The following is a 14931-nucleotide window of genomic DNA, read 5'->3' as shown; positions in this document are numbered from 1 at the left end:
ACTTAACTAATCTTCACCTTTAATTGCTTAAGAAGGCCAGCAGGCGTTGTTGGTTTCACCTAGCTCTTTTCATATTTAAGCATAGAAATTCAGAGTATTTAATATGAAAGAAAGATTTTTAAGTTAAAATGGATAAACATCAGAGTATTTAATATGAAGGAAAGTGTTTTACGTTAAAATGGGAAATTGAGGCATTCCCTTCGTGGCTCAGTGGTAACAAACCCCACTAGTATCCATGAGGATGTGGATTCAGTCCCTGGCCTCACTCCATGGGTTAAGGATCTGGCATTGCCATGAGCTGTGGTGTAGGTCACAGACACGGCTCGGATCCCACGATTCTGTGGCTGTGGCTTAGGCCAGGAGCTATAGCTCTGATTCAACCCCTGGCTTGGGAACTTCCATATGCCACACATGTGGCCCTAAGAAAAAGGGGAAATTGACAGTGGTAATGCTGGTTAAAAGAGGCAACAGAGTGGCAGGACATTAGACTTTTTCTTCTCAAGTTAACAGATCAAATGAGTTAGCAGACCTAGGTAGATTCTGGAACATATTTAATTAACTGTTACCTAATGTTGTTTGGAAATTTAGGAGGATTATTATGTGGACCTGGAACTTTTAATATTTTACTTCAGCTCTTACATATTGCATATTATAGTAACATCAAGTTCATAGAAACTAGGGCCCTTTACATATCCCAATACCGAGTGTTTTTTCCTTGATTAGGAAGTCTCAGCATTCAAAATATTGTAAAAAGAATTTTGTAGGTGTGTTTAGAAAAAATAAAGTCAACTTTTAGTAAATTTAGATTTTGTTCCTTTTAGGTTATATTAATGAAAGTGGGCATCTCAACTTACCTCGATTTGAGAAATACCTTGTGAAACTATCAGATGTAAGTAATTGGAAGTTTTTGTTTTCCTGTCCCAGGGTAGCTATAAATGGTCAGTAACCAATTACGTAATATCAGAAGAAGAAATGTTTGTAATTTTACTCCAGTTAGTCATTCTGTATAAATAATTTCACCTCAGTTATTTTTATTTCTATTTGCCTTTTACTTTTAATTTTCAGAGTAGTAGATAAAGTCCCCATGTCCATAAAAAACTAACATCCTCTGATTTCATGTGTCCCAGAAGTAGCCACTGTTAAAAGTTCGGTTTGTATTCTCTCAGACGTACTTAAATTATTTTAAAATAAATTTAAATATTTCTGTCCAGTTTGATCGGGAGCACTTCAGTGAAGTTTTTGTGGACCTAAAGTGGTTTGAAAGCAAAGTTGGTAACAAGTACCTCAATGAAGCAGCAGGTGTTGCAGCAGAAGAAGCTAAGAACTACAAGGAAAAGAAAAAAACAAAGGTGTCAATTTTTTTAGGTGTCCTTTATTTTTTTAGCTGTAAAGATAAAACTGATATTCCTTGTTTCTCATTTTCCTTCTTATGATTTTGAGGTTGCCTCATTTTAGTTTCATTTTTTCTTTTCCTCTGTGGACATTTTAAAAGTTGTTTTGGTTTCTTTTTCTTTTAAATGATTAAATCATTTTCTTTTAAATGATTAGATCCTATCATTTAAATCTTATCTTTAAACATCAATTTCTCATTTTTACCCTTGAAGAACATTGTGTTTTCTTTGCTCTTCCAGTCTATCAAGAAGTATAAAAAGCATTTCTAAATATAAGAGCCCAAAAAAATTAGGTTTTTGTTTATTTTTTTATTTATTTAATTTTTTAATGGGTGCACCCATGGCATGTGAAGTTCCTGGGCCAGGGATTGAATCCAAGCTACAGTTGCAACCTGTGCCGTAGCTGTGGCAACACTGGATCCTTTAGCCCACTACATTGGCCCAGGGATCAAACCCATGCCTCCAAAGAGCCACTGGTTCAGATTCTTAACCCACTGCACCATAGCCGGAACTCTAGTTATTTTTTTTTTAATTTGGATATTTATATCATTTAATGCTTTGACACTTTACATAGATCAGTGATTTTTCTCTAGAAATAATTTATATATAAAATACAGTAATAGCCCCAGCTATGAGTAATTAATAGTATGCTATCTGATAGAATGTTAGGTGCTCAATAAATGAATAATGGAATCAGTTAGAATATACCTGTACCCTGTAAAAATACCTCCAATAACCTCTAAGGAATATCTTTTTTGTGTTAGCTGGGAAAACAAATCTCTTCTGAAATTTGCCTCAGCCAATCCATAATTATTGGATTCTGGTGAGATTGCTGTGTTTCTTGAACTCTTTGTGCTTACTGCTTTTATTTAGTTTCAAGCCTTTTGCTCTGGGAAGGGTAACTATCCTGATTTTCTTTAGTGCAGTCTTTCTAATTGCTTAGCTTTTCCTCAGTGGAGCTTAGCAGCAGTCAGTCTGCATTCTGTTCTGTTTTTGATTTCAGTTTTTTTTTTTTTTTTTTTTTTTTTTTTTTTTGTCTTTTTCCAACACCGCACCTGTGGCATATGGAGGTTCCCAGGCTAGGGGTCTAATCCGAGTTGTAGCCACTGGTCTATGCCACAGCCATAGCAACTGGGGATCTGAGCCGCATCTGCGACCTACACCACACCCAGATCCTTAACCCACTGAGCGAGGTCAGGGATTGAACCTGCAACCTCATGGTTCCTAGTCGGATTTGTTAACCACTGAGCCATGATGGGAACTCCTTGAGGGTTATTTTTAAAATAAACTTTTGCAGTCTGTCACTTAAGGATCATTCAGTTATTTTTCGTATTTTTTAAATCTCTCTGTTAAATGCCTCACTGAAGTAAATGTTGCCATTAACTTTGTACTGATTAATAATTTTTATAGGGCCAGGAAAACTCCGTATGTTGGGCTGCTTTAGATAAAAATGGAGAAGAAGTAGTAACTTCTAAGGGTGAGTACAAAATGTATTTTAATTTATGGGTTTTTTTTTTTGACAGAATAATTATCTCTTTATTAGTATTAATTCAATAATACTGAATAAAACAGATTCCTATGATAGGGTTTTTGTTTTTGTTTTTGGCTGTGCCTGCAACATGTGGAAGTTCCCAGGCCGGGGATCAAACCCACACCATAGCAGCAACCCAAGCCAATGCAGTGACAATGTCAGATCCTTAACCCACTGTGCCACAAGGAAACTGCCTATGATAGTTTATAAGTATCTGCTTTGATACATTTTTATCAAAGCTTTAGATGGAAAAACAGAATATTCAAAATTGTCAGCCACTATTTTTCTGTCTTTTTTCCAGATAATTTAGAAGATGAGACTGAAGATGATGACCTATTTGAAACCGAGTTTAGACAATATAAAAGAACGTATTATATGACAAAAATGGGAGTTGATGTCGTTTCTGAGTATGTTTTTGCCAGTGCTTTTGCTGTAAAGTGGAAGAAAAGTTAGACTTTGCAGTTCTTCAGAAAGCAGCATGTTTTGATAGTTAAGATGATAGGAGGAAGGAAATTTTTTTTTTTTTTTTTTTTTTGTCTTTTTGTCTTTTCTAGGGCCGCACCCCATGCATATGGAGGTTCCCAGCCTAGGGGTCTAGTCGGAGCTGTAGCAACCGGCCTACGCCAGAGCCACAGCAATGCCAGATCTGAGCCGCGTCTGTGACCTACACCACAGCTCATGGCAATGCTGGATCGTTAACCCACTGAGCAAGGCCAGGGATCGAACCCGCAACCTCATGGTTCCTAGTCGGATTCATTAACCACTGCTCCACGACGGGAACTCCCAGGAATTTTTATTTTCATAAATTACTGTAGACCTTTCAGCTAGCTTGGTTTTGAAAAAGGTAATGTTAACTGACATGTATTATGCAGTTGGCCCTTGAACGACATGGATTTGAACTGTGCAGGTCCACTTACATGTGGATTTTTTTCACTAAATACTTAATATGGTAGTACATGATCCACAAAGATGCAAAACCGCAGATATACAGAGCCCACTGTAGAGTTATGGGCAGGTTTTCTACTGCGTAGAGTATTAACGTCTCTAATCTCTGGATTATTCAAGGGTCAGCTGTATTCCTGTAATAAAATTGCCCAATACGAGATGGTTAGTTTTCTGCTTCCCATCTTCTAAAACTCGTATCACACTAATCTCAAAGGCCACCTGACCCAGATCCAGGTTAATAATTAGGACAAAATTTCCTTAAGAACATGACCTCTAGGAGTTCCCGTCGTGGCGCAGTGGTTAACGAATCCGACTAGGAACCATGAGGTTGGGGGTTCGGTCCCTGCCCTCGCTCAGTGGGTTAACGATCTGGCATTGCCGTGAGCTGTGGTGTAGGTTGCAGACGCGGCTCGGATCCTGCGTTGCTGTGGCTCTGGCGTAGGCCGGTGGCTACAGCTCCAATTAGACCCCTAGCCTGGGAACCTCCATGTGCCGCGGGAGCGGCCCAAAGAAATAGCAAAAAGACAAAAAAAAAAGAACATGACCTCTAAAATGGTGGCTCACACTTTTTAAATTACAGCCCACGGTATGAATTACTTACATTCATATTTTATTTATTAACTTTAAAAAAATCTTTTTTTCTTTTTAGGGCTGCACCCGTGGCATATGGAAGTTCCCAACCTAGGAATGAAAGCAGAGCTGTAGCTGCCGGGCACAGCCACAGCAACCCAGATCTGAGCCATGCAGCTCACACATCGCTGGATCCTTAACCCACTGAGCAGGACCAGGGATCAAACCCACATCCTCATGGATACTGCTCGGGTTTGTTACCACTGAGCCACAAATGGGAACTCCCTGTATTTTATTTATTTTAATTAACAAACAGTTATAAAGTGCTTACCAAGTGCCTGCGACCTACACCACAGCTCACAGCAACGCCAGATCCTTAACCCACTGAGCAAGGCCAGGGGTCCAACGCCCGTCCTCAACCCACTGAGCCACAGTGGGAACTCCATGCATTTCATTTTCAAAAGCATACCTCTTGGAAATATGTAGATCTGGAATTTTTAAATGTATCTCTGCTCAAATTGTGGTAACAGATACAAACAGGGTTTAGAGCCACTCTAGAGTTTAACCTAGGGTGCCTCTTTTTTGGCGTGTGTATATGTGATTATTTTACTTTAAATGATGGTTTTTGAGAAAGACAAGATTAAAATGAATATTGTTCAGTGGATATAGCCCTTTTCAAAGTATATTCTAGCCACCGTAACCAGATTTTAAGGTCTTTCTGATTTCCTCCTGTGATTCTCCCAGGCATCCTCCCAAATAAAGAAGATTCCCATCCCTGTATCCTTTCACAGCATGAATATTTAAGAGTGTTTGTGCCGCTTTATAGAAAGCTTCATTAACTAAATCCTCAAACTTTAAACCGAAAGCATAGTATATGACTGAATAAATATGCACACCAGGTTTAAGTATTCTGATAGTTAGTTGAGGAAAACTATAAGGCAAACCTTTAATCCAGCCTGATGGAATTTTTTTAAATAATATTTTAAAATTTTTCTGATTGCAATTTTTGGTTTATTTGTTGATTAAATAAAAATGTGAGGCAGAATGTGAAAACAGGAGATGTCAAGCTTCAAACACAGTGGTCTGTCTTCAAAAAATAATGTCATAATGAAAATATTCTTTTCTATTTTCAGTGACTTTCTTGCTGATCAAGCTGCATGTTATGTTCAGGCAATACAGTGGATTTTGCACTATTACTATCATGGAGTTCAGTCCTGGAGCTGGTAAGGAAATAAAAATAAAGTTTTGTTTTTTATAATGGTTTATTCTACTTTAAACTCATTTGAGATCTCTTTTTATTTCTATTGTTAAAAAGATACATATAGCCAAGTTTAAATGAAATACAGGTAATCTTTTTGTATGTGAAAATACTTTAAAAAGACCTTTGTATAACAAAGATACTTCCAGCCGTAGCAGATGGCCCATAATAAAAACTCTGTTAATCTAAGGATTTAAAATTTTCTGTCATAATGAGTCAAGTGTGACTAAGTCTTCATAATTATTGGGTGTGAGTGATGGTTAACTAGGGTTGTTTACTATATTCTTCTCTACATTTTTATGTGCTTGAAAAAATTTTTCTGTCAGAAGTAATTTTTGAAGAGAATGGGTTCTGTGAATATTAGGCTGGAAAGAGTAAAGAAGAAAGCAATTATTTGCTTTCCCTGGAAATAAGAATAATTCTCTATTTCTCTCATGTTTCCTGTTCCAGTAAGTTCCATCTATGTTTCCAAACCATCCACCAAAATAGAAAAATAACAAGCCAAGGATTTCCCGTCATGGCTTAGCAGTTAGCGAACCTGACTGGCATCCATGGGGACACGGATTCGATCCCTGCCCTTGCTCAGTGGGTTGAGGATCCAGCATTGCCATGAGCTATGCTGTAGATCGCAGACATGGCTCAGATCCAGCATTGCTTGTTGTATAGGTCGGCAGCTATATCTCCAGTTTGACCCTAGCCTGGGAACCTCCATGTGCTGTGGGTGCGGCCCTAAAAAGACAGATGGACGGAAAGACAGACAAATAGATAAGCCAAAAGATGATGCAGGGAAAAGTAAAGACTTTTAAGTGATGAGATAGTTTGTGTTCAGAGCACCTCTGCTAGGCTCTGTTTTAAAGCACCAATAGCAAAACAGACCATACAAAATAATGTGGCATTAATTATGATTTTACTGGAGTTCCCATTGTGGTACAGCGGAAACAGATCTGTCTAGGAACCATGAGGTTATGGATTCGATCCCTGGCCTCGCTCAGTGGTTAAGGATCTGGCGTTGCTGTGAGCTATAGTGTAGGTCGCAGATGCAGCTCGGATCTCATGTTGCTGTGGCTGTAGCGTAGGCCAGCAGCTGTGGCTCTGATAGGACCCCTAGCCTGGGAACCCCTGTATACCACGGGTGCAGCCCTAAAACAGCAAAAAAAAAAAAAAAAAAAAATATGATTTCACTTACTAATAGCCGTTTTAAAAAATTTTTGCAGTAACTAGTATGATTCTCAGGGCCTCTCTGAAGAGCACTCAGATGACCTATATCCTTGACTTGCCATTTTTAAAGAGGTTGAGTATAAAGTATCCCTATTATATTACCAGGTGTTAAGGCCAGGCACTTGAACAGCGTGTTCTCATATAATCCTTGCAACTATTTAAAGTAAGCACTGTTCTTTGCCTTTTACAGATGAGGCTCAGAGAGGTTAACTAATCTTTCTAATACCATATACCCAAGAATCAAGTCCAAACCTATCTGATTCCAAAGTCTATACATTTTCCTTTGTTCCACATGCCATTCTGCCTCCTAAAATTTCCCATCCTTTTGAAGTATGCCTTAATTGTGGAATATAAAAATATTTCTTCTTTTTTTTTGCTATCTTTATTCAGACATTAGGAACACTGAAATTTTTGAAAACCTTCATGTTTGAAGTTTTGTAAAAATATTTCTTCCTGTAGATACACATGGGAAGGTATTAAAACCAAAAATAATAACAATATATATTATTGAAAAATGATTTAATCCTTATCATAAACACAATATATATACTAACTCAAAAGACAAAAGTTCTTAGAGCTGACTTGTAATAGCCATTTCAGCTCAGACTCACTCTTCCCTCTGTCCTCAAGAGAGAAACCCAGGCCTGCGTGACCTGACTGAAAGTCTTCTGATGACCTCATTGCTTCATTCTAAGAATCTATATTGTTTGGAGGAGTCACACTGAACATCTTGGGAACTATGAGAGCCATCATATTACTTATATATATAAAACTAAAAAGTTATATGTTACATATTATATTTGTATATTATATATATCCTTCAATTACACGACACATCCAAATGTTAGAAATGTAAAGCTGCACTAGGGAGTTCCCCTTGTGGCACAGCGGAAACAAATCTGACAAGGAACCATGAGGTTGTGGGTTCGATCCCTGGCCTAGCTCGGTAGGTTAAGGACCCAGCATTGCCGTGAGCTGTGGTATGGGTCGCAGACGCGGCTCAGATCTGGCATGGCTGTGGCTGTGGCGTAGGCCGATGGCCACAGCTCTGATTCAGCCCCTAGCCTGGGAACGTCCATATGCTTCGGGTATGGCCCTAAAAAGACAAAAAGAAAAGAAAAAAGAAATGTAAAGCTGCACTTTAAAAATTAAGGAAATATGACATTTGTTGCCATCCAATGACCTAAATTTTCCAACACTGCTGATTTCTAATATTCAAGTGGGAGAATTATGAGTATTTTTTTCTTTAGAATTATTGCTATGTGTTGTTTAAATAAAATATGGAAAAATATATTCTTACTATTGACCTGTTTCATAAAGTTGCCATTGTGTAAAACTCAGTTTTGTTTTATAGGTTTTATCCATACCATTATGCACCTTTCCTATCTGATATCCGCAACATCAGTACACTCAAAATCCATTTTGAACTAGGAAAACCGTTTAAACCATTTGAACAGCTTCTTGCTGTACTTCCAGCAGCTAGCAAAAATTTACTTCCTACATGCTACCAGGTGGGTTTTAGAATTAAATATTTTTATGTCCTGTAATATTTAGGCACTCCTCCTCCAAACCTAGAAACATCATACTAAAATTTCTTGAATAGCTAAACATATTTACTTTCGGTTTCAAATGTAGTATTCCTAAAATAAGTCCCTTGGAAAAAATAATTCCTTGATCTAAAGTTAGGTTTTTTTAAAAAATGCAAACTCCATAAACCATTCAAAGCATATGTAGCTTCTTTAGTTTTGATCCTGTTAAGCATATCTTCAGTTTGTCTCTGTGCTGATAAAATAATTTGAGATAGGCAAGATATGAAGCCATCTACTTTGTCCAGTCATTTATAGATTTCATTTCAGTTCTCTTCTACCTATTAGAATAGGGATAGTTCTAATAGGTCATTTGTCTCAACAGAAGTATTGCCCCAGTTTATATTTGGGTTTTAGACATTTCATTTATCAAGTTGTGGAATGAAAGGCTTTTGTTTGGTTAACATCTTTCACATAATGGAAGGATAATAGTTCAAGAGTGTTTGGGTCACCAAAATTACACTAAGCCTACTAAGCTGATTCTGAATGTGAACGTCATTTAGTTCTTCGTAGAGCATCAATCTCTTCTAATTCCATGGTCTGGTAGCAGAAATTAGAGTAGACACGTGTAAACCCACATCCTTTGCTGTTTGTGTTAGGCTTACTTGCTTCTGCATCTTTCCAAAACTTAAACTACCCTTCATCCTGGCCCCGGCCTTCCTTTCTTCTTCAGTTTCTTTGATGCTTTTTTCCTACCTTCACATACATTAAGGATTGATGCTCAACTACTCTGGATCTGTATAACCATGCAGGTTTTTATAGCCACATCTGTTTTGATTGTTCTGAGCCCATGACATACTGGTTATTAAATATTTTCAATATTACTTTGAGAAATAAGTTCTTTTATTTCTACATTTCTATATTGCTACATTGATATTATTTCTTAAATTTCTATTACACTATTTTATATTTTCACAGCATTTGATGACCAGTGAAGACTCACCAATTATCGAATATTACCCACCTGATTTTAAAACTGATCTAAATGGGAAACAACAGGAATGGGAAGCTGTGGTACTAATACCTTTTATTGATGAGGTCAGTGTATGAAATATTTATATATACGCATATATTTTTGTCAGACATTATTTCACATAAATTAATGAGCAGTGGGCCTTAATCACCATTTATGTTTTGTTAATGAGGGTTTTTTTAATTTTTTTTTTTTTTTTACTTTTTATGGCTGCATCCACGGCGTATGAAAGTTCTCAGGTTAGAACTGTAGCTGCTGCCTACACCACAGCCACAGCAACGCCAAATCAGAACCAAGTCTTCAACCTTCACCACAGCTAATGGCAATGCCAGATTGTTTAACCCACTGAGTGAGGCCAGGGAGCAAACCCACGTGCTATTGGATACCAGTCGGGTTCCTTCCCTCTAAGCCACGGACAGGGGGTGTGTTTTGTTTGTTTGGTTTTGGGTTTTTTGTCTTTTGTCCTTTTAGGGCCACATCAGCGGCACATGCGGGTTCACGGCAGTGCCACATCCGAGCTGCGTCTGTGACCTACCTCACAGCTCATGGCAACATCGGATCCTAAACCCACTGAGCAAGGCCACGGATTGAACCTGCAACCTCATGGTTCCTAGTTGGATTCATTTCCACTGCGTAACGATGGGAACTCCCGTTAATGAGTTGTAACTACTCTCATCTTCATTATGTACGTCAAAGCTTCTAGGTGTGCTAATTATAAGAAAGCTGGAGGAGTTCCTTGTCATGGCTCAGTGGTTAATGAATCTGATTAGGAACCATGGGGTTGCGGGTTTGATCCCTGACCTTGCTCAGTGGGTTAACGATCCAGCATTGCCGTGACGCAGCTGGTCGCAGACGCAGCTTGGATCCCACGTTGCTGTGGCTGTGGAGTAGGCAGGCGGCTAGAACTCGATTCGACCCCTAGCCTGGGAAGCTCCATATGCTGTGGGAAGCAGCCTCAGAACAGACAAAAAAAAAAAAAAAGAAAAACTAATTGCTAACAACATACTTAATAGTTAAAATGTAAATGTTTTCTCTGTGAAAAGATACGACAAGGATGTTTATTCTAATTGACTCTCTAATATTGTACTGGAAGTCTAGTGTACTAAGTCAAGGAAAAGAAATAAAGGCATGCAGATTAGAAAGTAAGAAGAAAAATTGTTTTTATATTCACATGGCATTTTTATGTATGTAGAAACTTTTAAGGAATCTTCAAAAAGATGCTATAATCAAGTAAATTTAGCAAGTTCACGGGATTTAAAATCCATGCAAAATTCAATTGTATTTCCCTATACTAACGACAATTAAAAAAACACGTTTTTTAATAAAAACTATTTTATTCTTTTTTTAATAGCATTAAAAATACAAAAAATACACAGCTACAAGTTTAACAACAAGTGCACCGAAAATCACAAACAACAGTTCCCATTGTGGCTCAGCACTTTAAGAACCCGACTAGTATCTGTGAGGATGCGGTTCGATCCCTGGCCTCGCTCAGTGGGTTAAGGATCCGGCGATGCTGCAAGCTGCAGCATAGGTCACAGATACAGCTTGGATCCCAGGTTGCTGTGGCTGTGATGTACAAGAGCAGCTGCAGCTCAGATTTGACCCGTAGCCTGGGAACTTCCATATGCCACAGGTACAGCCCTAAGAAAGAAAAGAAAACTAAAAATAGTGTTGAGAGATAAAAACCTAAATAAATGGAGGGATATACCATGTTCAAAGAATAGTATATTTAATATTGTTAAGACGTACTTCTTCCCAGGTAGGTCTTTGGACTCAACATAATCCTAATGAAAGATGCCAGCAGGTATTTGTGTAATTAGAAATCCAGTTCTAAAGTTTTTATGAAATTGCAAAGGATCTAGAGTGGCCAAAGCAATCTGTAGAAAGAAGAACAGTATTGGAATACTCTCATTATCGGATTTCATCACCTAGCATGAAGCTCAAGTAATCAAGGCAATATCTTACTTACATTGCAATCGGCAAAAATTGGTCAGTGGAACAGAATAGAGTACAAACATAGATCTTTACTTATTCAGTTAATTTGTTTCCAATTAAGACATCAAAACTGCCTGTTTGAATTCAGCTGGTCTCCAAGGGTGAGAATGTTAGTCTGCTTTTATTTTTTCATTTGTTTTGTTCTTTAAATCAGTGCTGTTGATGGCAAGTTGTCATTAATAAATCATGTGTTCTTTGAAAAAAAAAAGACATCTAAACTATTCATTGGGTAAAGAAAAAGCTTTTTAGCAATTGGCTCTGAAACTACTGACTGCATGTGTGGAAAAAAATAATCTTGATCCATCCCTCAACACTATACACAAAACTTAGTTCAAATTACGTCATAGCTCAAATGTAAAAGTTACAACTGTAAAATTTCTTTTTGTTGTGGTTTTGTCTTTTTGCCTTTTCTAGGGCTGCTCCCGAAGCATATGGAGGTTCCCAGGCTAGGGGTCTAATCAGAGCTGTAGCTGCCAGCCTACGCCAGAGCCACAGCAACGCAGGATCCAAGCTGCATCTGCGACCTACACCACAGCTCACGGCAACACCAAATCCGTAACCCTCTGAGCAAGGCCAGGGATCGAACTACAACCTCATGGTTCCTAGTCAGATTTGTTAACCACTGTGCCCAGCGGGAACTCCCACACATATTTTTTAAAGTATAGTTGGTTTACAATGTTGTGCCAATTTCTGCTGTTCAGCAAAGTGACCCAGCTGTACATATATAATACCTTCTTTTTCTCATCTTATCTTTCATCATGGTCTATCCCAAGAGATTGAATATAGTTCCATGTGCTATATGGCAGAACCTCACTGCTTATCCATTCTAAATGTAATAGGTTGCATCGTCTAACCCCAAACTCCCAGTCTATCCCACTCTCTCCCCCTCCACCTTGGCAACCACAAGTCTGCTCTCCATGTTTATAAGTCTGTTTCTGTTTTATAGATAGGTTCATTTGTGCCTATTTTAGATTTCACATATAAATGATACCATATGGTATTTATCTTCCTCTTTCTGACTTCACTTAGTATAAGAATCTTTAGTTGTATCCATGTTGCTACACATGGCATTATTTCATTCTTTATTATGGCTGAGTAGTATTCCTTTTTGTTTATATATCACATCTTCTTAATCCATTCATCTATCATTGGGGATTTAGGTTGTTTCTATGTCTTGGCTATTGTGAATAGTGCTGCCATGAACATATGTATGGATGCATATATCTTTTTGAATTGTAGTTTTGTCTGGATATATCCCCAGGAATGGGATTTCTGGATCATATGGTAGTTCTGTATTTGGTTTTCTGAGGAACCGCCATACTGTTTTCCATAGTGGTTGTACCAATTTACATTTCCACCAACAGTGTAGGAGGGTTCCCTTTTTTCCAAACACTCTATAGCATTTCATATTTGTAGACTTATTAATGGTGCCCGTTCTGACCAGTGTGAGGTGGTACCTCATTGTAGTTTTGATTTGCATTTCTCTAATAATTAGTGATATTGAACATTTTTTCATATGCATACTGGACATCCATATGTCTTCTTTGGAAAAGTGTCTATTTATATTTTCTGCCTAACTGATAATCCAGGTTTTTAAATTGGAAAAATATTTGAGGGGCCATTTCACGGAACAAGATATGCAAGTAGCCAGTAAGTACATGAAAAAGCGTTCAGCATCATTAATCATCAGGGAAGTGTAAATTTAAACCATAATAAGATTATACTACCCTACACTCTCAGTAGAATGGAGAGAAATTAAAAGACCAAAACATGGAGTTCCTGTCATGGCTCAGTGGTTAATGAATCTGACTGGCAACCATGAGGGTGCAGGTTCGATTGCTGGCCTCCCTCAGTGAGTTCAGGACCCAGCATTGCCATGAGCTGTGGTGTAGGTCTCAGACAAGGCTCAGATCCCGAGTTGCTGTGGCTGTGGTGTAGGCTGGAAGCTGTAGCTCCAATTTGACCAAATTTTAGTGAGAATGTAGAGCAATTAGAATCTTTATATATTGACGTTGGAAGTATAAAATGCCTATCTGTCTGGCAGTTTCTCATAAAATTAAGCCTGCCATTCTATTCTTAAGGATTACTAAGAGGAGGAATGACAAAAAGCTTGTTCACAAAAAGTCTTGTACAAGAATATTCATAGTAACTAAAGACTGAAAATAGGAGTTCCTGCTGTGGCACAGTGGATTAAGAATCCAACTGCAGTGGCTCAAGTTGGCTACAGAGGCAGGTTCAATCCCGGGCCCAGCACAGTGGGTTAAAGGATCCTGTGTTGTTAAGCTGTGGCATAGGTCGAAGCTGTGGCTCAGATTCAGTCCCTGGCCCAAGACCTTCCATATGCCTTGAGTATAGCCATTAAAAAAAAAAAAAGAAAAAAAGAGAAAGAAAACTTTGAAGTTCCTGTTGTGGCTCTGTGGATTAAGAATCCAGTGAGTATCCATGAGGATGTGGGTTTGATCCCTGGCCTTGCTCAGTGGGTTAAGGCTCTGACGTTGTCATGAGCTATGGTGTAGGTCAAAGACAAGGCCTGGATCTGACGTTGCTGTGACTGTGGCATAGGCCGGCAGCTGTAGCTCCAATTCAGCCCGTAGCCTGGGAACTTCCTTATGCCACAGGTATAGCCCTAAAAAAACCTGAAGATGGAAACAGCCTAATACCCATCATCAGGAGGAGTAAAGGACTTATGGTGTACCCAAACAACAAAAATACTACTCAGCAATAAAATAAGAATGGATACAAGGAAAAACATGGAGGGACTTGGGAGTTCCCTGGTAGGTCTGCAGGTTGAAGATCTGGTGTTTTCACTGGCTGTGGCTCGGGTCACTGCTATGACGCAGGTTGGATCCCTGGCGTGGGAACTTCCACATGCCACAGGCATGGCCAAAAAAAAAAAAAATTTTTTTTAAATGGAGGAACTCAAAAACATGCTGAACAAAAGAAGTCAGTCACTAAAAAGTACAGACTAATCCTGAGACTTCCCTAGTGCCTCACCAGGTTAAAAACCTGTTATTGTCACCACTGTGGCTCTCTGGTTACAGCTGTGGCCAGTGTTCAATCCCTGGCCCAGAAACTTCTGCATGCCTTGAATGCAGCCCTGCCCCCCAAAAAAGAGTTCAAACTAAGCTTGGTCAAAGAAAGCAGAATATTGGTTGCATAGTGAGTCAGGGAGGGAAAAAGGATTAACTGTGAACATCCATGATGGATCTTTGTGAAATGATGAAAATGTTCTGTATCTTGGCTTTCCTGGGTATATTCAGTTGTCAAAATTCATAAACTGTGTACTTTTTGTCTCTATTGCACTGAGTGTAAATTATTCCTCAAAAAACATGCCCTCTTTAAAAAAAAAAACTACATTATTTTGGAGTGGAAGAAAAAATGTTTATTCATATGTTAGTAATTATTAAACAAGGATCACGTAAGCATTTTAGTCCTATCGTGGGTCAAGTGGAGCTGGTTGT

At 38.5% G+C, this 14931-nt stretch overlaps 1 protein-coding gene across 17 annotated transcripts in view; it reads left to right on the top strand.

The window, feature by feature from the left end:
- Positions 1–14931, top strand: part of XRN1 (5'-3' exoribonuclease 1) — a 110219-nt gene that overhangs the window by 21522 nt on the left and 73766 nt on the right. For 14 of the 17 annotated variants that reach the window (XR_014824074.1, XR_014824073.1, XR_014824075.1 and 11 more), the window contains exons 9-15: positions 822–889; positions 1212–1349; positions 2802–2868; positions 3224–3329; positions 5571–5660; positions 8268–8424; positions 9418–9537. Coding sequence is in view for 10 of the 17 variants with exons in the window: in XM_084989931.1 (XP_084846057.1) it covers positions 822–889; positions 1212–1349; positions 2802–2868; positions 3224–3329; positions 5571–5660; positions 8268–8424; positions 9418–9537 (746 nt within the window). In the remaining 7 variants the exon portion in view is untranslated. The remainder of the gene's footprint in view (positions 1–821; positions 890–1211; positions 1350–2801; positions 2869–3223; positions 3330–5570; positions 5661–8267; positions 8425–9417; positions 9538–14931) is intronic. The other 3 variants (XM_084989937.1, XM_084989936.1, XM_084989935.1) reach the window with 1 other exon arrangement.

The sequence above is a fragment of the Sus scrofa genome, chromosome 13 (genome assembly GCF_054392235.1).
Source record: "Sus scrofa isolate SSC_HxYL_T2T_F1_AM1 chromosome 13, Sscrofa_HxYL_maternal_Yorkshire_Landrace_v2.0, whole genome shotgun sequence".
NCBI classification, from domain to species: Eukaryota; Metazoa; Chordata; class Mammalia; order Artiodactyla; family Suidae; genus Sus; species Sus scrofa.
This window is presented reverse-complemented; position numbering and strand designations above follow the sequence as displayed.